At 45.4% G+C, this 24354-nt stretch overlaps 1 protein-coding gene across 1 annotated transcript in view; it reads right to left on the bottom strand.

The window, feature by feature from the left end:
- The window catches only part of fmn2a (formin 2a), a gene marked incomplete at its 5' end in the record, with an annotated part of 139297 nt that overhangs the window by 43799 nt on the left and 71144 nt on the right, over positions 1-24354 (bottom strand). The window contains one exon of the mRNA XM_084321997.1: positions 4316-4377. Coding sequence (XP_084178123.1) covers positions 4316-4377 — 62 coding nt within the window. The remainder of the gene's footprint in view (positions 1-4315; positions 4378-24354) is intronic.

Raw genomic sequence — 24354 nt, 5'->3', positions numbered from 1 at the left:
AACAAAGGTGGTTGTTTAATACAATTTGAAAGGAGAATCTTCGCCCCCCCCCTCCCCCCCCCGGGTGATGGGTTCAACTTTATGGCATCCAGCAAAGACAGGTGCCAGGTTCCTAACTGCTATTAGAAGACCACACTGTTGTACGCTACAGTGTGGCCCTTCAGACATTCCTCTCTATTATATCCCCCAGTCGGACTTCAGACCACAGTTTTACACAAGGTGGTTTGAGAGAAGCCCGGGCTAAAGATGCCCCCTTCATTTCACAACCGACAAAGACAATGGAGGCAGACAGGTCTGACGCAGGCTGGCAAAACCACCATCCTGAAAAAAGGAGAATGTACTGTAAACTCTGCCTCGCACAGTCCATATAGTAGGACCTTAAAGCAGGAGTCAGGGGGAGCTCTCTCTCTCTCTCTCTCTCTCTCTCTCTCTCTCTCTCTCTCTCTCTCTCTCTCTCTCTCTCTCTCTCTCTCTCTCTCTCTCTCTCTCTCTCTCTCTCTCTCTCTCTCTCTCCAGGGTCTGGCCCCAGTGTGGCTCCTTGAAGAACATCAAACACGGGCATCAAACGTGCGGAGGGGCCGATTAGTATTCCACACGCCGCTGCATTCTGTCGACGAGGGCAAGCTCTGCTTCTCCTTTTCCCCGAGATGTTTTCAAGTGTAAATACATTTAACACAAAGCAGATCCTTTTCAAAGGCAAGCGCCAGAACCCAGCAATGTGTGGTGTAATTGGGGACAAGTAGGCATTAGCGTGTGATCTCTGAATTGCAGGGGCATGTTGCACTCCTTGTTAGCATGAGAAATACAGCCCCGTGTGGAATATCACATGCAGAGGAAAGTAGGTTGATATTTGCCCATGCCAGGATTCTACCATTAGGCCAAGTGGTATTCATTAGCCCTCTTTCCATCACAGCCGAGCGGCGCTCGCCAGGGCTTTAATCATTATTTATGTCAATCAATTTCCTCTCTGAAACAGCATTTTTGTAATTCTTTACTGTCACACCAACATCAATTATTCACCGGCCGGGTTCTAGTTTCCAAAGGAACAGTTTGTGCTCTCGGGCTCTGTTTTCTATGTCGAGAGCTGGCTGTGGCCCTGGTAAGGTCCTGGTGGGAGGTTAACTTGCGAGTTCTAGGAGGGGCAAGATCTAAAAAAAATAACAACACCACCACCACCACAGTTGGCTACCGTCAGCCAAAGGGAATCCCTGAACCTCAGACAGCCAGAAGTAGGGTTCCAGATTATGGCTTGTGATATTAGAGAGGAAGGAGTGGTGTCCCACTATCACTCCGACCCCGTAACCGTGGCTTAATGTTCAAAGAACAGGAGTGATTATAATCCCACAGCTCACAGACGGAGTGGCTCTGTGTCTCACTGAGATATCTGGGATTAGTGACCCTACTGTGCATGACTGTGCGTGTGTGTGTGTGCGTGCGTGTGCGTGCGTGCGTGTGTGTGCGTGTGTGCGTGCGTGCGTGCGTGCGTGTGTGTGCGCACGTGCATGCGCGTGTTTGTGCGTGTATAAGAGCGAGACAGAAGGAGAGAGTACTGACTGATGTAAAATGTAGAACAGTGAGTGAGGGTGTAACCATTAGAAGCCTCTCGTTCCTAAAGACAGGGCTGGTTGTGCTGCCAACTGTGGTTTAGGAGGCTGGAGACCCACAGACAGGATGGAGTCTCGCAATACAAAAGAGAAACAATTTGGCTCCCCGACTCAATAACACTGCCTGAGGCTGAGAGAGAGAGAGAGAGAGAGAGAGAGAGAGAGAGAGAGAGAGAGAGAGAGAGAGAGAGAGAGAGAGAGAGAGAGAGAGAGAGAGAGAGGCAGGGTGGGGGGAGAGACGATGGGGGAGAAGGAGAAAGAGGGGAAAGTGAGAAAGAGCAGGGGAGAGGGAGAGAGAAGGTGAGAGAAAGTGAGAGAGAGAGAGAGAGAGAGAGAGAGAGATGGCACAGGAGAGGGAGAGACAGAAGGAGAGAGGGAGAGAGCACGAGAGACAGCAGGGGAGAGGGAGAGAGAGAGAAAGGGAGGGACAACAGGGAAGAGAAGAGAGAGAGAGGGAGAGACAGCAGGGCAGATGGAGAGCGAAGGAGAGAGAAGGAGGGGATGGGGGGTTAGTGGAGAGGTTAGCAGCCTTGATCCTCAGTTAGGACACAGTTATTCATAACTATAGTATGTCTCAAGTCTCATTCCCATGATCAGCATTATTAATATGCCCCTGGCAGCCAAGGGTTCAGGCCTCCCCTGTGTACCCATGCCAAAAACCCTTTGTAGGAATTTCACAGCATCTTAACCGTATCACAGTTGAAAAGCATGGCCCTTTTCATGTCCATATATTTATTGATGTAACTCGTTACATAGGTCTCAAAACGATTCCACCACGAGGGGAAGGCTCTTCTATCACTGTGGTTTGATGAATTATGTATCTACTGTACACAGGCAGGCCTTTGTAGCCGAATAGAGTCATATCGTAAGGTAGCGATGACAGATAAATAATTATTTTCATGCTAATGTGCATTGAAATCATTCCACTTGGCAAAAAGTCAGCTTATAGCCAGATATTATTCATCTTTAAACTGTACCAGCAGTGAGACACAAATGATGATGTGAGTGTATTACCAATGGGGGGGGGGGGGGGGTAATCATATTCAATGTGGCGAATACATCTTCACTATGTGAAAGGAAGAAAAGAAAACCTCGGTCTCTTTCCAGGGCAGCAGAGAGACATACACAGGACTGACTCTGTCGCCAAACTGCACACATACCAGTAGGGTTTGTGGTTGGCCTGTTTGTTTTGGTATCTAATGCACACTTCCTTTAGCTCTCCCTTTCAAGTGGAGCACATGGAATATGAACTCCAGATAGCGAGGCGCGTAGAGCGAGGCTATACAGGCTTTTCCCACTGACAACCCCACTGAAAACCCATCTCGCTATACACATTCTAGAAAACAGCTTAATTTCCTTTAATTAATAGCTGCCGTTTCTTTTCCCCCCGCACTGTTTACAGGAGTTCGCCTCTCGATGATCTTAGAGGGGTATTTTAAGATTGATGGGAATTGTATTTTGTGTGGGTTATAGTCAGCGAAGCGCCAAGTAAAACAAACGTAATTGCTGTTGAATGATCTTAAGACTTTTGTTGATAACCGTGACTTGTCTTGGATTTCATTATATAATAAAATGATTGCCTGTTATTCATATATGGCATGAAATGTGTAACCATCAATCATGCACATTTTGCCACAAGCAAAACTGCAAAACTGCACACGCAATAAGGCCTTTTACTCATATAGTGGAAGTTGTATCACAAGACTAGTCCAGATCTGTTTCAGACCTACAGTAACACTACAGTCCACATCAGTCTAACCTGTCACTGGTATCATGAGACCATGGTCCCGATGCAGTCCACATCAGTCTAACCTGTCACTTTGAAATAATGGGCATTTTGGAACGGCTAAACCCAGTTTGTCCACACAAGCCCCACTGAAAGAATAGCCCTGTTTTTCAATGTGTACATAATGTAAATATCTGTAGAGGACAGCATCTACTCGGATACTACTAGACGGATCTATAGATCTTAAAAGTAGCTGGCAGCCAGTGTGTGTGTTTGCACAGTAGAGTACAGCAGGCAAGGTGTTTAGAGATAGGGCCAAGGTCACCAGCCACAGACACCAGTGCAGCGCTGTGGCAGTCGGGTCATCGCTTATAGGTGATGGGGGCAGGGTAGAGAGAGAGGGAGAGACTGAGAGATTTGGGTCATGGGTGACAGGAGATGTAGATGCATTGCGCGGTTGCTATGGGCGGTCAGCCGTTGCTAAGGACTTTAGTTTATAGCATTTTGTCTAGCTGCTCCGAGTCACGGGAGCGGCACGTTGTGAGCTTGTAGGTCTGCTATTTTCGGCATACGTCACTGTCGTGCGACTGTGTAAATCAAAGGAAATGCGTTTGTTTTGGCAAATTCTTCTGCTCTGTGCGACAATAAATAAATGATGATATGTCATTTAAAACCAAAACTACGGCCTCAGTATGAGTTTAAGACATGAACATGGTCATGTTCGTTGAATAAAATTAAATAAAAACATATTTTTTTTTACTCCAGATTTTTCCCCCCGATCTTCTGAAAATCATGTGATCGGCCTCCGATCCCTATCACGTGATCGGATCTGGACATCCCTAGTAATCAAACTAATCATCCATGATCTTCCAGAAGTTCTGATAAAAAAAAAAAAGGTCTTTGATAATCCTTTCAATTGTGAAGACATACAGAAGTCATACAGAAGACGCACAGAAGCTCCAACCCTCCTCCTCTTCAGACTTACATTCTCAAACAGGGCTTGTAGAGTCTCCAGGTCCACCACGGTGTTGTCCATATTTAGGATGGCTGGAGAGACAGGGGGTGGGAGAAGGTGTTAATGTTATTAGTACTAACACTAAAATCACGAGGTGACATTTTTCTCTGCAACAGCCAAGGAACAGTCTTAACAAGTCATGAAACCAACGTCACATTTACATCCACCATAAAAGAAACCAAACCAACGCAGTGCTGTAAATCACAACGATATACGGATCTACAGTACACCTCCATTGCCATAAATAGCTGGATCATAACATCTTATCGGGACTCGAGCAAACAACTTTCAAAGGACTGTGGCTAACATAACTCTTTTCACGTCGGGGGCCTCTAGAGTTTCATGCTTTGCATTATGGCCTATAGGCAGGCATTAAATGAAACAAGAAGAGCATAATTCTCGCCGCATCACACGGTGTCATGCGCTACATGTCAGCACGACTTACAGATTTAGCATCTCTCTGTGCAAGAGGCCACAAACGAAAACATGGAACATGGAGGTCTGAGAAATCTGTCAAAGGTACAAAGCGCTGTGTTTGAACTCCGGTGTTTGAATTCCTGGTGTGTCGCCTTTTTGTCTCGGTGCGAGGACCTGGCGCCCGGCGAGCATTAATCCTTTGAAAGTAAATGTTTAAAGACAAACAGAGCCTGGGGGTCTGTAAGTGTTGAGGCCAAGGTGTCGCTGTACACATAAGCACCCAGTGGAGGCACACATTTCACCCTACACTGTCCAAATTATTGACACCGTTCTTAATCTACGGCTTCACCTCCCGAGGCCCCAGGAGGGGGAACAGCTAATCTCAAAGCAGAAAGCAGAACATGGCAGAGCATGTATTTAGTGCAGACTTACTATAGGCTGTTTTTTTCAGTTTCTCAAGCATAACATCTCAAGGCTAAACTTGGAACATGACTGCACTTCTTCTACACTCTTCTCTCAAGAGTAATTGTATTGACTCCCGAGAAAGACAGGCGAGGAAAAACAAAGCCATGAGCGGTAGAACTTGGCTATTCCACACGTTTAGTCAGAGGAACCACAGAAGACGAAACCAGACACAACAATGTGATTGTCGATTCGGTGAGCAACCGTGGAAATGATTGGAATAACATTTAAGGGCACACTGACACATATTTTGATTTGATGTATTTGAAAGGGACAGATACAAATACATAGAGATCTAATGCCTGTATCATAGTGTTTGTAGCCAAAGCTAATTTGCAACACCCGTCCCTTAAAGGCCTGACATAAAACATTATAAAATAGGAAATACAGTAGGTAAATAAAAAAGGTAATACAATCAGTTAGTGTACAAAGTAGACATGCCCTCACAAACATTAGATACACAGATACATACACCATTACATACACCTGGGATAACACTAGGGTGTGTACCAACATCTCTATATAGAGATACCCGTGCACACCAGTGCCATCCCAGTATTAAGGCACACAGGATCATCACAGGAATACATCAGTATTTTTTTTTTATTTAAGCAATGAATCACGAGGAAGTGTGTGTGTTATAGTACATAACACCACAGCTGTGATCATTAGAGCAGTGCTGTCATTTATTATACTGTAACATATGACCATGAGCGATCTATTGCTTCATAAAATAAAATGTATACAGTATTTGATTTCATGGTGTGAATAAAATACTGCAATATCAATATTAACTCTATGATGATACAGCCTGTGAACATGATATCATGTGACGTCACAAAGCTGCCATTTTGTAGTGGATCACTCTGGTTGACAGGTGGATTTCTGTCTTGTTGTGTGAAAAGCTTCCACAGAAAACCTCACAACCACCATAGAAGAAAACTAGCCCTTCTTTTCCTCCATCCCTACCTTAGTTTTTGTCATTTATAGGCATAATAAGTTGTTTCAGCCACTAGATGTCACTAGAGCACCACCAACACAATGTGGCGCTTACATTACATGAAACGCTGTGCCATTACACTAGTTCAGATAAAACTGTAAAACTAGGCATCACAGATCAAATAACTCAAGATCCAGGAATATCATATCAAACGTATCACAGAACATTTAGTCAGAAACATTATTCAGGACTCAACCTCAACCTGTGCAGCTGGATTCTAAACTTCCAGTCAGACCATCGCCAGGTGGTGATGATCTGTGGGAAAACTGTGGCTGGTACCCCCCTTCCATCCAGGATATATACAATGGATGGTGTGTCAGCAAAGCCCACCGGATTATTGAGGACCACAGCCATCCCAACCACAAACTGTTTCAGCTGTTGCCATCCGGCAAACAGTATTGCAGCCTCAAGGCCCGGACCAGCAGACTCCAGGACAGTTTTTCCCTGAGGCAGTCTGACTCATTAACAAACAACACTGACGACCTGTGGCTGAGGGAAATCACAGTGCTGTGATTTGCACACAATACTGTAGTGTCTTGCACACAATACTGACTTGCACATACCATTTGCACACAGTACACTTTCTTATACTGTAATGTATAATGTATGCATTATGCTTATTTTGTTATTACAAATAATTGTGCTACTATTTTATTATTATGCTACTATTTAAATTTTATTTTTTTAATTGTTTACACTGTTCTTATTGCTTCTGTACTACTTGTGTTGATGTTGCTGCTAGGCCGAGTAGCCACTCCTCTACACTGGAAAAACGATAGGGATGTGAGCATTTTTTTTTTTTACTTGAAAACTTGACATTTTAGGTTAAGAGAAAGTTGACAACAGGAGCAGATAACCACGGACTGCCCACTAGCAGCAGATTTATCCAATCAGGTGCATTCCACGTGGGGAAATGGCAAGTAGGGAGGGGATACATGTGTGCAGTGTGCACATAACATGCACATAACATGCACATAAGATGCACTTGCTGCCCAGAAGCGTCCCGAGCACAGCAAAATGATCAAATACAGGCAGAGGGAGGGGTCTCTGTTGATAGAGACACCGCCACCACACACTTCTAGTGGGTCACAAGTGATGATTGAGAGGGAATTATGTTTGTATGAGTCTATACATGTTTTTGAGTAAAAAGATACTAATTGTGCCTTTAATGTAAGTGATCCACCAAATATCACGGTGTAGTGTATTTTTGATTGGTTATTAATGGTTATTAAACAGTAAACAGCACAAATTGTTATTAAGAAGAAATATGGACAGAATACCAGACAAAGATGTCGATTGCCAGGGCTCTGACATCACCACGACGGGAAACATTCACCCCAATCAACACTGACTTCATCCTGAAACTGATTTCATCAGGCAGGTCACAAACCAGTTCTAATGTGATTAACAATTGAGTGACAGAACCACACACACACACTAGCACACACACAATACCTCACACACACACACACACACACACACACACACACACACACACACACACACACACACACACACACACACACACACACACACACACACACACACACACACACACACACACACACACACACACACACACACACACACACACACACACACACATACACACACACACACACACAAACACACTCTCTCATGTGACATTTCAGTGACCACTGTCTCATCTAACAAGACTAACTGGTTCTAGGTTAAGTGGACCACACACACATCGTCCCAGATTGATGGATGACTCACACACCCTCACACATCAGAAACCCACGCAGACAGAGACCAAACCGGTTTACCTAGGTAGGGATGGCTAGGTACTCCTGTGTCAAGGGGCATGCAGGTGAGGGCTGCCAATTAGCCAATTAGTGCTGATTGGTTACCTGCTGGGAGCTTTAAAGGCAGACCTAGTAACACACATGCAGTGTCTGTGCTTAGAAGAAGAGCTGTCAGGTTCTTCCAGTCCTTGTCCGTTGGGTTTACCTTAGTACTTTAGTTTACATTTATATTAATAGTTCCTTGAGATAGTAGCACTTCGAGTTAGAGCACAGGGTTTTGGTGTTGGTTTGCACATAGGTTGCGTGCCCATGAGCCAGGGTCGTAACACACACACAAAGTGGAATCAGAATATGAAATTCTTTGTACTATAGTTAGTTAATTATTGTTTTTTATGAAGATAGAGTGAGAGTAGATAGATAGAGTAGGGAACAACTAACGGCCAAGGAGTCTCTACAAGTTGTGGGTCCACAAGGAAACTACACAAAGCCGAGAAAAAGGCGCTCCGACCAGGAGCCAACCAGGCACAGAGGTTCAACGACCCAAAGCCAGCAGGGGACGACAAAAGTGTGTTGAGAGAGGTGGAGCCAGTGTCGAGAGAGGTGGAGCTATATACCACATCGCATCAGAAACTCCGGGGGGCCGAGACGACACCAGGGGCCACAAGAGGTGATCTGCAACAACTGGCACGATCGCCCACGTGGTCCCAGGGTGACACACAGCGAGAGGGCGCTTGACAACAAGGTGGTCAAGGAGAGAGGAATGCAGCCCAAAAGGGGCCAGATCCAGAGGACAACGGTGGAGATCGAGGGCATGGCAGAGAGGAGACACCTGACCGACAGCTGTCGGGAGAAAGAGAGGGAGATAGAGATGCAGCCAAAAACGAGGGCTTCACTACATTGGATTCTGGCGACGCACCTGTCAGAGTGCAAATACACGAGAAGCCACAGAGGCCACAGAGAACGAGAAACTAGACCAAGAAAATATAGCGAGGCTTGAAACCAAGGACGCCTCTATCCCTATTGATTGTGGGGAAGATTCACCTCTCAAGGAACAAGAGAGGAAGAAGACAAATAAAATAAAAAATGTGTTATGAAATTTCACATTTCATCAAATTGATTTTTTTTTTTAACATTTAAAAACATTATTTCTTTTCCTTTTACGACACTTGCCTGCCTTGCATGGCGAAACACAATGTAAGAGAAACACAATGCTGTATTTCTCTTAAAGAGAGGAGATGGACAGATGGACTACAAACACTAGAAAATTCACGACGAATGAAAAGCAAGACCTGATCATGGAAGAAGACCAACGACAAAGATCGACCACAATTTTTTATTTAAAATGTTTACAAATTACATTTTATGACAAATGGACTATAATTCGTTTACTAATTTCTTGGATTATTATTTCTTGTATTAATAATGTTAACATTCTTTCTTTATTTCTTTTCTTTATTATCTTTTCCAGTATTATTCTTATTATTATTAACTTGATTGGTAGTTCCTTCTTTTTATTTTTATTTCTTTTATTAATTTATAAATTACTCTTGTGGTTAATATACATTTTCATTAAAGAAAAATGCTTAGGAAAACTGAATATAAATATTGATCTTACTAAGAAAGATATTGAGTCAAAAATAACACTGAGTGTAATGCCCACATGGACGTCACAAGAGAGGTTATGTAGTGTATTTTTGATTGGTTATTAATGGTTATTAAACAGTAAACAGCACAAATTGTTATTAAGAAGCAATATGGACAGAATACCAGACAAAGATGTCGATTGCCAGGGCTCTGACATCACCACGACGGGGAACATTCACCCCAATCAACACTGACTTCATCCTGAAACTGATTTCATCAGGCAGGTCACAAACCAGTTCTAATGTGATTAACAATTGAGTGACAGAACCACACACAGACACTCACACACATACACACACACACTAGCACACACACAATACCACACACACACACACACACACACACACACACACACACACACACACACACACACACACACACACACACACACACACACACACACACACACACACACACACACACACACACACACACACACACACACACACTCTCTCTCATGTGACATTTCAGTGACCACTGTCTCATCTAACAAGACTAACTGGTTCTAGGTTAAGTGAACCACACACACACATCGTCCCAGATTGATGGATGACTCACACACCCTCACACATCAGAAACCCACGCAGACAGAGACCAAACCGGTTTACCTAGGTAGGGATGGCGAATCATATCACAGCATTTAGATTTAATTTGGGCACATATAAACGACTCATCTTGACATTAGAAGACACACACGACAGGACAAGCTGTGTGTCAGAAAGATTCTTTGTATCCTGTGAAAACTACTGTATACCGCTGTTGCTCTGCTGAATAAATTGACTGAGAAACCTGAAGCCATCGACTTTCAACTCGTATCCAGCGTCTACTTTCTTGTCGTGAAATTGGTCATTCTATCATCGTTGTTTACAAAGTCATAGCTGATTTGTAACTTCATTAATGGTGCATCGAAACCAGAGAACGACAAACCAGGGGAAACCGAACCAACAGAGAATCAAGCAACGTTGGACGTTTTGCTAAACAAGGACCTCGCCAACAGACCGTTTCTTCAGCCAACTGAGCAGAAGTTTCTTTTCTTCAAAAAGTTGAGGGTGAGTAAAACTTCAACATGTTAGCAAAATGTGAAATTGTGTGCCACTGCCAGAAGGAGAGAATGACTGATTCGGGGAAGAAAGTAACATGTTGGCAAGACACAACAGAGTTTACAGAGAATCACAGGATAAAAATAATCAATCTTTTAAGTGTTCTCATTTGTTAGGCGATTTTTGCCGAATAAGTACGTGAAATTAGTTAGGTACCGCATCGAAAACGATGGCGAAGAAAATAGAGTATTAGGGAAAGTAGAGTTTAGGTACAGCATAAAAAAAAATAATGACGATGAAAATAGATAAGTTGAGGTGCCGCATTATGGCGATGAAAATAGATAGTTTAGGTCCCGCATTATAGAAAATGATGACGAAGAAAATAGATTATTAAAGTTGAGGTACCGTACTATTAGCGTGCGAAGAAAATAGGTTAGAAGGAGGCTTACTATTAATAAAGAGAGAACGTTGCTTTAGTTTGCTGTAGTACCAGAGGTGAAAATGTGCAAACTCAAGCGTTAATGTTGAACGCTATACGGTTTTTAATCTGGAAACAGAAATTGCAACGGTCAATAGGAACGGTGCTAAAAATCTTCCGATCAGTGTTCTGATCAATCTGAAACTGTATGGTCGCACCTACAGCAGGGGACATAAAGACACAAGGTTTCTCAAAGTTATGGTTACTGAATACTCTGAATAATATAGAATTATTTAATTGAAGTCCAGCATCATAAATAATGACGACGGAAATAGATAAGTTGAGGTCCCGCATGATGGCGAAGGAAATAGATAGTTGAGGTCCCGCATTATAAAAAATGATGACGAAGAAAATAGACAAGTGTGTATATTCAGAGTCCCAGAAACGATTACGTTGAAGTAAACCGATAAGACGCATTTTCAAGCTCTGAAGAATAGAGAACAAATCCAAGGAGGCTACATGTACATGTGACGAGAGAGACGTCTTTCAAAAACGTTTTGACTATGAAATTGCACTTAATAAGTTAATAAGGCGGCGATATTACATAACGTATGGTTATTCTATAACCCTAGTTGCATGATACTGGCTGAGCGTCTCGCTCTGCCTACTGAATTGAAAGAGTGCACAGGATTAAAAGGAGGTAAGTATAACAATAATGGTTAAATAATAGAAAATTAAGACAAGGTCAAGAAAATTAGGGAATATAAACTAAATTAAATAAAAAGCACAATAGACATAGTATACAATTCAAAATAACATATAATTAGTAATAGGCCAGGTCTGTGCAACTGAGAATACACTAATTAGAATAAAATAACACTACAGTGGGATCAGCATATAGTCCAGTGTTAATAGATGGACCATGTATTGTTGAAAAAGTGTAATATTAATTTTAGAAACAGTAAGTAGGAAATAAGAAAGTTCCATCAGAAACTATTCTATAAGCAAATGGACAACATGAGAGACATTGTAAGTAGATGGAGAAATAACTATAAAATATAGACTAATTAGCAAAAGAAATAGTTAAACATATAAACAAGAAATGATACACTCCCATGGCTGAATTCTCAGACTGTAGGTTGTTGGATAAGAGAAACAATCTGGAATAAAAAAGGGTAAATTATAAAACTGAATATTTAAGAAAGGAAAAACAAATGAAGGAAAAAGCACACACAAAGTGGAATCAGAATATGAAATTATTTGTACTATAGTTAGTTAATTATTGTTTTTTATGAAGATAGAGTGAGAGTAGATAGATAGAGTAGGGAACAACTAACGGCCAAGGAGTCTCTACAAGTTGTGGGTCCACAAGGAAACTACACAAAGCCGAGAAAAAGGCGCTCCGACCATGAGCCAACCAGGCACAGAGGTTCAACGACCCAAAGCCAGCAGGGGACGACAAAAGTGTGTTGAGAGAGGTGGAGCCAGTGTCGAGAGAGGTGGAGCTATATACCACATCGCATCAGAAACTCCGGGGGGCCGAGACGACACCAAGGGCCACAAGAGGTGATCTGCAACAACTGGCACGATCGCCCACGTGGTCCCAGGGTGACACACAGCGAGAGGGCGCCCGACAACAAGGTGGTCAAGGAGAGAGGAATGCAGCCCAAAAGGTGGCAGATCCAGAGGACAACGGTGGAGATCGAGGGCATGGCAGAGAGGAGACACCTGACCGACAGCTGTCGGGAGAAAGAGAGGGAGATAGAGATGCAGCCAAAAACGAGGGCTTCACTACATTGGATTCTGGCGACGCACCTGTCAGAGTGCAAATACACGAGAAGCCACAGAGGCCACAGAGAACGAGAAACTAGACCAAGAAGATACAGCGAGGCTTGAAACCAAGGACGCCTCTATCCCTATTGATTGTGGGGAAGATTCACCTCTCAAGGAACAAGAGAGGAAGAAGAAAAAAAAAGAAAAAATGTGTTATGAAATTTCACATTTCATGAAATTGAATTTTTTTTTAAACATTTAAAAACATTATTTCTTTTCCTTTTACAACGCTTGCCTGCCTTGCATGGCGAAACACAATGTAAGAGAAACACAATGCTGTATTTCTCTTAAAGAGAGGAGATGGACAGATGGACTACAAACACTAGAAAATTCACGACGAATGACAAGCAAGACCTGATCATGGAAGAAGACCAACGACAAAGATCGACCACAATTTTTTATTTAAAATGTTTACAAATTACATTTTATGACAAATGGACTATAATTCGTTTACTAATTTCTTGGATTATTATTTCTTGTATTAATAATGTTAACATTCTTTCTTTATTTCTTTTCTTTATAATCTTTTCCAGTATTATTCTTATTATTATTAACTTGATTGGTAGTTCCTTCTTTTTATTTTTATTTCTTTTATTAATTTATAAATTACTCTTGTGGTTAATATACATTTTCCTTAAAGAAAAATGCTTAGGAAAACTGAATATAAATATTGATCTTACTATTGATAGGTTAAATACATTGAAAGATATTGAGTCAAAAATAACACTGAGTGTAATGCCCACATGGACGTCACAAGAGAGGTTATGTAGTGTATTTTTGATTGGTTATTAATGGTTATTAAACAGTAAACAGCACACATTGTTATTAAGAAGCAATATGGACAGAATACCAGACAAAGATGTCGATTGCCAGAGCTCTGACATCACTACAACGGGAAAAATGCACCCCAATCAATACTGACTTCATCCTGAAAGTGATTTCATCAGGCAGGTCACAAACCAGTTCTAATGTGATTAACAATTGAGTGACAGAACCACACACAGACACTCACACACATACACACACACTAGCACACACACACACAAACACACTCTCTCATGTGCCATTTCAGTGACCACTGTCTCATCTAACAAGACAAACTGGTTCTGGACCACACACACACATCGTCCCAGATTGATGGATGACTCACACACCCTCACACATCAGAAACCCACGCAGACAGAGACCAAACCGGTTTACCTAGGTAGGAATGGCGAATCATATCACAGCATTTAGATTCAGTTTGGGCACATATACACGACTCATCTTGACATTAGAAGACACACACGACAGGACAAGCTGTGTGTCAGAAAGATGCTTTGTATCCTGTGAAAACGACTGTATACCGCTGTTGCTCTGCTGAATAAATTGACTGAGAAATCTGAAGCCATCGACTTTCAACTCGTATCCAGCGTCTACTTTCTTGTCGTGAAATTCTATCATCGTTGTTTACAAAGTCATAGCTGATTTGTAACTTCAACGGCAATCGTAGCAACGCGTAGCAACTGTCTAAATTCCCGCCCACTTCCCGAGCCCTACTGTATAAATGCTATATGTTATAGCAAATAACATACGGCTTTCAGCCAATCAGATTGTAGCGCACATTATTTATGACTGGGCCTTTCCCAGCCTCTGGGTCCCAGATAGGAAATTGGGGTCCGTTACAAATATCCTAATCTAATTAAAATTACTGCAATAATATTTGGTCACTATTTTCACATGAAAAACTACCGCCAACAGTCACTGTGAAATCCATTTAGCCTGCGTATATAAACAGATGTTTTTGTAGTCAGTTACATTACAGAGTAAACATCTGTTGTATGAAAGACACAACTTTTTTTTATGTCATTTAAATGTTAGGGTTGAGAGGGAAAAAAAGAGAAGTTGTGAAGCGATGATCTATGGTCAGCGGTTGGAGGGTAGAACAAATCGTTTCCACACAGAGGCTGAGGAGTTGCCTATGGGACACATTTTGAGGGGGCATAAGGTAGCCGGACGGTATTTCACCTGATTCATGCACATTTCACTGAAGCAATATTTCATTATGACAGAACGAGTTTTACTTTGACACTCCAGGTAATCTTGCTTTCCGCCAAGATTCATTTCACCTCCATTTGACCTGTTTTGACATCAATCTTCCTCTATTTATTTTTCCTCTCACACTCTGGCAGACTTGGCGGCAGCATTGGCAAGTAACGACCTACATGTTGTTTTTGATTACATTACTGTCATACAGTATTTTCACTCTGTTACAGTTACTGTTGACAAAAGCAAACAGGTGATAACGTGTTGGATTACTTAGAAAAACGTTAAAAGGTAAAAGGCATTTTAATTGTGAGATTTTTATATAATTTCAAACAGTTACGGCTTAATTGTTACTTTGGACAACAACATAGGAATTGCAGTCAATGGGGAATTAAATCAAATTGGAATAAATTAACTATTCAGTTTCACAATCTATGAGTGCAAATTCCAAAATAAACACAGGTTAGGCCTACTCAATAATAAAAAAAAAATCTGATTACGTTACTGGGTCGATGTAGTCCCATCAGTGGATTATGGGACAGACTACAATTTTCTGTGTTCCATTCTCTCTCTGGTTCTGGATGTCATACACTATAAGCCCTCTCCACCTACCCCCTCCCCCACCATAGTCACCATAAGGGCACCCCCCCCCCTTCCCTGGGTCCATCTGTATCCCTCAAACCCTTTCACACTCTCTCCTCTTCCATAGACACCATTGGGGGAGCCAACCGCCTCCCCCTCTTCCACTCTCTCTCCCTCCCTCTCTCTCTCTCCCTTCCATTCTCTATCTTTGTCCCTCTTTTTCTCCCACTCTCTCTCTCTTACTCGCTCTCTCATTCTCACTTCCTCTCTCTTTCTCTCTCTCCCCCTCTCTCCCACTCCCTCCCACTCCCTCCCCTCTCATCCTCGGCTCGCTCTCGCTTTCTTCCTTTCTCTCACTCTCTCTCATCTCTGGTAATCATTTGGTTCTCATTACTGTATGAACCAGGGGCTGGCTGGCTGGCTGGCTGAGCTGGGGTAGTTCCGGGGGGTTGGTTAGGGGGTGGGAGAGGTTCCGTATCGTCGCTCTCAGACAGACCTCTCGTGACCAAACCTAGATCCATCTGCCAGCATCTTACCCGACCGACCACACACTCAACCCCCGGATGGCGCCGTCAACCGCCGTCTATATGCTGTGACTGGCGCTCTGTGTGACTGTCGCTTCACAGGAAGCAGACGCCGCTGCGCGGAAATGTCTTATGAAACACCCGGAGTGTCGGCCAAGTCCACGCAGCAAACAACAACAGCTGCGAGGAAAATAAAGTGATGACTTCCCTCCGAGCCATAATAAAACAATGACGATTTAATCCTATGATTCAGAGATTGTTTTCCTCCTCATGTTGGACATGGAGGGAGGGAGAGATGTCGAAGTTGTCTGGCCAAACAGGTCATAAAAAGAGAAAGACATAAAACAATAATTTCCCTTGACAATGTGAAAGCGATGACGGTAAGGATTAATCTTCTCTCCTCGGTGCACGTACTGTATTGTTCTCTGATTCTTTAATCATCCTTGGCCTACACTATGAATGTACCAGGGGATAAGTAGATGATTTAGGGTATTTAAAAAACAAACAAAAGTTCTCTAATTTACATATGTTATCCTGTTCATAATCTCTGGGATAACTGTTTTGTGTTTTCCCCTTGTGCATGGAAAGAACATTTGGAGCCTCTAGGCTTCATTTAATTGTGTATTGTTTATGTGGATCTCCATTAGTTGTTACCTCCTGGGTTCCACATATTCAGTAATTAATCAACAGGGAAAAGGCAGTTAAAGATCCCCTCCAGATGTATTTTAAAACCATACAAATCTTCTATAGCCTATTGGAATATTTTTTTGTATCCACTTTTTCTCCCCATTTTCAATTTTTTTTCCATCCCAATTTCGTATATCCAATTCTTCCCTCCCCTGTCTTGAACGTTGCTACACTATGCCTCCCACAGGTCGGTTGTAGTGAGGACAGAAGCCTTGCATCACGTGTCCCCTCCGGTACACGAGGAGGCAGCCTGTCGCATCTTTTCACCGCAGCAACTCGAACTCTCAGTGGCGAGGAGTAACGCGTGGGAGGCTCACGCTGCCCCCGTTACTTCCTGCTTCCTTTGCACCGGCGTCACCAAACCGACCTGTAGGAGTCGCTGTCCCCAACGTCAAATCCCCACCCACCGGCTTTCCCACCCTCTAACACTTGCCAATTGTGTTAGTATGAACGACCGGCCAGCCGGTAGCAACGGCGAGAGCTGGGCTCGAACCCAGTGTATGCTGCATTAGAGGCGAGCGCATTGACCACTGCGCCAATCAGCCGCCCTTCTATATTGGAATTTGTATAAATATGGCTTCTCCATCACATTATTCAATAAATCACTGAAAAAGGCTCAGCAGCATCTGCTTGTTGAAAATGCAGGGATCTATGAATATAAAAATTGGCGACTAGCACCCATTCTTTACCAGGAATTCCAATTATTTCAAGACATGTCAATACCACCCACTTATGTGTATGCTGAAGCTAAAGGTGTCAAGTTACCACATATTGGACCATGTTAGGTTCGGCCTATTGGTGACATCACACATGCAACTCCGATTTCACAGAAGTGCAGTGAAGCTCTCCCTCTCCACGGGAAGAATGTTCAAAAGGCGCTCTGGTGACAAGTTCTGCACAAATAATAATCTGTATATTCAAAGTCACGCTTCCAAGGGGAGTTACCCATAAAATAAAACCAGATTTTGAGTGGAGGGGTAACATTTTTAAGGAGAAAAATGTAATACAAGTCCAGTTTTCTCCCATACGGAAAAGGATGTTAAGGTTCAGAAAGTTGTATAAGAAATATATACTGTAGTGTCTGCCTGCAGATAGCATTAGACCTACAGTACCTCCATTAACCCTCATTTCATCTGTTTTCTACACGTTTATTGTTACAAAGGATCAGATTAAACCGAATATATATATTTATTGATTGATATATATTGCATAGTATTTGTATATCGTTTGATATCCCTTGTATATTCCTTGTACATATACACGGAATATCCCTTTAGCCCAGACCATAATATTTCATTCTCCTATTGGACAGCGGTCCACCGGCGCCAGGGACCGGCCTCCGGAGTCAGGTTCAAAGTCACCGTCAAGACATGTCTGGACATGCCCGGCCTTGCCCAGGGATACGCGACAGAAATGAGATTGGCACTAGTTTGTTCACTGTGCATATAAATACGGCGCAGGTGAATACAGAAGTATGTTACCCAATAAGTTGAAGCCTCACCCACGATACAACGTGCGGTGAAGTATGGCCTGTTTGGCCCCAGAATAGAGCATTGAGACCGCGTGCGAATTAATAACTGAATTGTCAGAGTTTGGCGCTATACCGTCGAGTGCGACATATTTCTATTAAGTCATTAATAGTCTATTTGTGTATAGTGTATCGTGCGGCTAAAGTTCTACAGTGACCAGCATCCCCAACGCTTCCTCGTATTAGCTAGAGTTCTTATCCAGGCTGGGCTGCTACCATGGCGCTTTCACCTGAGGAGACCTAGACGAGAACCGTGTGGACATGTACACTGGATTAATCTACCCGGCGACTACATAGCCCTTTGCGGCTGGAATATATTTGCTTTGGTCCTGTGATTTATGGAGTGGAGAATCGCCGACGCCTGCACGTGTTGGATTTACCCCGCGAGGAGCCAAGTCGAGTCGGCGCTTCAGAGAGCCTGAGGCCGGCTAGCTTTCTTCACTGTGGAGCTACAGTCTACGGAGAACAGCTGTATTCGTCTGTGGATCAAGAGGCTATTGCACCGTCTCCTGTACTCGGAGTCTCCTTAGTCATCGTTGACCAGACTCTCTACTACCGACAGATCTTCTACCCCTGCTGGCTTACAACCAGGGGGACCCTTCCAGTATCTCCCGCTATATTACTAGTGTACCATAGATATAATTCCCTAAGATTCAGGTTGTATAACTACCTCCTGCGTAACCAGAGAATGGACATTCATTGTTGATTTGCCTACGCACATTCCTTTGCCTTACAAGTGCATTCAAAGTATATCGAGAAGTAATATGTACCTTTTGCTGCAATAAATACTTAAAGACAACTTTGATTGGAACCGGTTCATTGTGGGAAGTGTTCATTATATTTATATATCATGTACTGTATGGCCAGTAATTAAAGTACATAAAGCGGTAGTGGTTTAATGATACCATACTTATCAATACAGTCAGGGAATTGTACCCCTCAGTTACAATTGGTCCTTCGAGCCGGAGGGTAACTAGTGTAATATTAATATAGTGGTATTAATATTGACATGGCCTATGATGAACACTCCACAAAACGGTTCTCCTAAAGTAGATAGCCCGCAGCGTAGACGGCAGACACCTCAGTACTTAGAGGATTACGTTGCCAATATACTACCTAGCCTTCTACAGACGGTAAACGCGGAAAAAGTAGATAGTAAAATTATGTCCGACCCTATCGCCCAGGCTACCCCGCCAATAGAGGCCCTAGTGGGTTCTAACGTAACTGACCAAGCTCACGGTAGGGACCAGGAGGGACCTGACACGACTTTACCCCCCGCCAAGACCGAAGAAGTAGTCCCCGGAGAGCTCCAGGATAAAGAAAGCCCTCCAGGGATGGAACTCGACCCACTACAAGAAGGGACGAGCACCCCGGAGATGGATCTCCTCGACTCGCCACCGGAGAACAGATCTCCAGCGAACACTGCCGGAAGCCGATCACCTCGACCAGCGTCTTCCCCCAGCGAGGCGGACAAGATGCTGGCGCAGGCACTCATCGCCACCCTGGCAGCCTCTACCGAACGCGATCGACTTCAGGGTGAACGCGATCGACTCCAAGCGCAACAGACGAGCGAGCACGAACAAGCTGCAGACGAACGAGAGCGCCTTCACGCGCAACTCCAAGCGCAAGCCCTCCGTGAACGCGAACATTCTGCAACCGAGCGATAACGCTTCCAGGCGCAACAAAGGAGTGAAGACGACCGCACAAGACTGGAGACCAGACGCCTCCAGACGGAAGAGAACATTGAGAGAAGCCGCGCCGATGCGCAGCACGCCGCAGCCAATGCGCAGCGCGACGCCGCCAATGCCCAGCGCGAAGCAGCGCGCGACGCCGCCCATGCCCAGCGCGAGACAGAGCGCGAGCGGCTGCAGGCGCAGCTGATGGACAAATTGATCACCATGGCGACACCCCCTCTCTCCGCACGGAGCTCCCGGAGATCGTCAAGACAAGGGTCTAGGACACATTCCCCTACCCGACCAAGCGACCCGGGACCCCGCCAACAGGAGGATCCTGTCCACGTCTCCGAACCCCCTCCCCGGCCGGTCCATACGAGACCCAGCAACCGGGAAGAACCGGACCACGCCGAGAGACTGAACAGAAGACTCCAGGTCCTAGCAGAGGAAGAGGAAGAGGAAGAGGAGGAATGTCAAGCCGACCAGCAGCAACGTACTCTTGACCAGGAGGCCCAGTACAGCCCCGACCAGCAGCAACGTACTCTGGACCAGGAGGTCCAGTACAGCCCAGACGTCAGCCCCGAGGCCCTGCGCTACAAACCCCCGACTCAACTCACGGGTGAGTTTTACGCACCGCCAGCCCCGAGGAACAGAACCTGGGTACCCGACCTTCGGTACCCACCAAGTACCAGCCCAAGACGACACGCAAGAGGAGACTCGCCTAGGAGGCCTCTCCCCCAACGCTCACCGATGTGCCAGTCATCCATGGCATCGTACCATGGCACACCGACGTTCCCGGACTTCACACACGAGAACAGAGCACAGTACACAGAGCTACGAATGTGCTTAGAGACTATGCTGTCCGACGTACAAGATGAACCGTACAAGTATGCTATCCTACTCAAGCACCTGAAGGTGCCCAGAGCGCACAATATAGCGCTGGCATATTCCAGCTCTACTACCCCATACACCGCGGCTCTAGTAGCCCTCGACCAACGTTATGGACGCATATGGGACTATGTGATACAGGAGATAAGAGACATTGACCGTCTCCCCCCAGCCAGAGACAACAGAGCATTAGATGACCTCGCTATCAAGGTACAGTCCCTGGTAGGGATGCTGGGGTCCCAAAAGGAAAAAGGGATCTATGAACTGTACGCTAACTCTAATGTAGAGAGGATACTAGAGAAGCTCCCTCCCGCCCGACAAGAGCGTTTTCGGCGGCAGAGAGACTACCGCGACCCCAACGGTCCAGAGGCATCCCTCCTAGACCTATCTGAGTTCCTCGCCAGGGAGGTCAGTAGCCTACGACTCGACACGTTCGTATGGAGTGGACCAAGCCCAAGACTCGGACCTAGGAGAGCAAACGATGGCCGCAGATTGGTGACCGTCATGCACCAATCAGAATCAGTACCGAGCAGCAAGAACCACAACACCCCCTCGACGAAAGAGGACCAGTGGAAGATTGAGTGCCAGTACTGTGAGGGAGAACATCGGCTGTACCAATGCGACACTTTCGGGAAGCTGACCACGGACGAGGTGAGTCAGTGGATCAAGGACCACCACCGCTGCTTCCGCTGCGCGCACAGCCACCTAGAAGCTGAGTGCCGCTTGAAGAAGAAGTGCAGCAGGTGCGGTGGCACCCACTTGGAGGTCCTGCATGACATCAACAGGCGTCAGCCAGGACAACAGAGTGGGCCCGTCGCGGTAATGTACCATGCCGAGGCGGTGGCACCAGTACCGAAGAGCCACCAGACCGCTCCCTACTGTACCTACTGCGACGGCGGACACTGGCTGGCACAGTGCGCCGAATATAAGACACTGAACCCCGTCCAAGTTGACCAGTGGCGTGAGGCGGCCCAGGCGGGCGCCGCTTACCGCGTAGGGGCGGCCCAGGCGGGCGCCGCTTACCGCGCAGCACGGTGCGGAGCCCACCAGAAGGTCCAAGGCAACCGACCAACAGGAGTGCTCCACATTGACCAGCATAGCGGGACCCCCCGAGTGCTCCTCAAAGTGGTCAGAGTGCTCCTGAGCTGCGAGGACAAGGTCCTGGACACTTACGCCGTCCTGGACGATGGGTCTGAAAAGACTCTCCTCCTCGCTTCCGCAGCAGCCCAGTTGGGCCTGCGGGGTGTCAAAGATACCATGACCATACGCACCATCAGAAGGGACCAGAAGACCATAAAAGGTGAAAAGGTCTCCTTCAAGATAGCAGCGGTGGACCAGCCCGAGAAGCAGTATAGTATAACCAACGTCTTCACCAGCCACGACATAGGCCTGTCTCAGTACACCTACCCCATCCCACAGCTGATGGCTAAGTATGTGCACCTACGTCAACTACCTATACCGCTTATCGACGGCGCCACACCGACCCTGCTCATCGGCTCCGACCACGCGGACCTCATTCTCCCAATCGAGGCGGCCCACATCGGACCCAAAGGATGCCCAGTCGCGGTTCAGACCCGACTGGGATGGACGCTCCAGGGCCCCCTCTACGGACTTGACAGTCAACCCACGTCTACACGCTGCCTACACACAAAGGCGAGCGACACCGGCCACTCCCTCGTACAGCAGAGGCTATTGACATTAAGCGAGAGGCCCGTGAGAGAACCGTGGGCACCAGAGGGAGTTCGGAACTCCACCCCCCTCAGCTGCGCTTCAGACGTAGCTGACCTCGAACCCAGCACCCCAAGCGACTCCTTGACGGGGCGGCCGGGACCGGCCCCTCCTCAGACGGGGTACAGAGCAAACAAGAGAAACAGACGGAGGAGGAGGAGGCACAGCCAAGCACAGATCAAAGCAGTCTCAGGCCCGCTTCCTCCTAAGCCCCCCTTCATCCCGTCCAGTCGTCATGACCATAGACCAGTCACTACCCCGAGCTGCGTGGCCGGCCGGCCGCGTAAGCAAAGTGACCACTGGTGCCGACGGAAAGGTCAGAGTGGCAGAAGTGCTCGGCCAAGGACGGACATACAACCGACCCGTGGCGAGGCTGATAGAGTCGCCAAGGCTCCCCGACTCGCTTAATGACGACCATGACCCCTGACTTTGTGAACTGCCTACCCTCACAACGGACATTGAGTAGTGGACAGTGCGGTTAATCTGTCTCTGCTTAGCTAATTAGGTGGGACTAATTAGGGGGAGGCTGTTACAAAGGATCAGATTAAACCGAATATATATATTTATTGATTGATATATATTGCATAGTATTTGTATATCGTTTGATATCCCTTGTATATTCCTTGTACATATACACGGAATATCCCTTTAGCCCAGACCATAATATTTCATTCTCCTATTGGACAGCGGTCCACCGGCGCCAGGGACCGGCCTCCGGAGTCAGGTTCAAAGTCACCATCAAGACATGTCTGGACATGCCCGGCCTTGCCCAGGGATACGCGACAGAAATGAGATTGGCACTAGTTTGTTCACCGTGCATATAAATACGGCGCAGGTGAATACAGAAGTATGTTACCCAATAAGTTGAAGCCTCACCCACGATACAACGTGCGGTGAAGTATGGCCTGTTTGGCCCCAGAATAGAGCATTGAGACCGCGTGCGAATTAATAACTGAATTGTCAGAGTTTGGCGCTATACCGTCGAGTGCGACATATTTCTATTAAGTCATTAATAGTCTATTTGTGTATAGTGTATCGTGCGGCTAAAGTTCTACAGTGACCAGCATCCCCAACGCTTCCTCGTATTAGCTAGAGTTCTTATCCAGGCTGGGCTGCTACCATGGCGCTTTCACCCGAGGAGACCTAGACGAGAACCGTGTGGACATGTACACTGGATTAATCTACCCGACGACTACATAGCCCTTTGCGGCTGGAATATATTTGCTTTGGTCCTGTGATTTATGGAGCGGAGAATCGCCGACGCCTGCACGTGTTGGATTTACCCCGCGAGGAGCCAAGTCGAGTCGGCGCCTCAGAGAGCCTGAGGCCGGCTAGCTTTCTTCACTGTGGAGCTACAGTCTACGGAGAACAGCTGTATTCGTCTGTGGATCAAGAGGCTATTGCACCGTCTCCTGTACTCGGAGTCTCCTTAGTCATCGTTGACCAGACTCTCTACTACCGACAGATCTTCTACCCCTGCTGGCTTACAACCAGGGGGACCCTTCCAGTATCTCCCGCTATATTACTAGTGTACCATAGATATAATTCCCTAAGATTCAGGTTGTATAACTACCTCCTGCGTAACCAGAGAATGGACATTCATTGTTGATTTGCCTACGCACATTCCTTTGCCTTACAAGTGCATTCAAAGTATATCGAGAAGTATTATTTATGCAATAAATACTTAAAGACAACTTTGATTGGAACCGGTTCATTGTGGGAAGTGTTCATTATATTTATATATCATGTACTGTATGGCCAGTAATTAAAGTACATAAAGCGGTAGTGGTTTAA

The sequence above is a fragment of the Notolepis coatsorum genome, assembly GCF_963971535.1.
Source record: "Notolepis coatsorum genome assembly, chromosome: 9".
NCBI lineage: Eukaryota > Metazoa > Chordata > Actinopteri > Aulopiformes > Paralepididae > Notolepis > Notolepis coatsorum.
The sequence above is the reverse complement of the archived record's forward strand: the minus strand, read 5'-3'. Positions and strand labels throughout refer to the sequence as shown.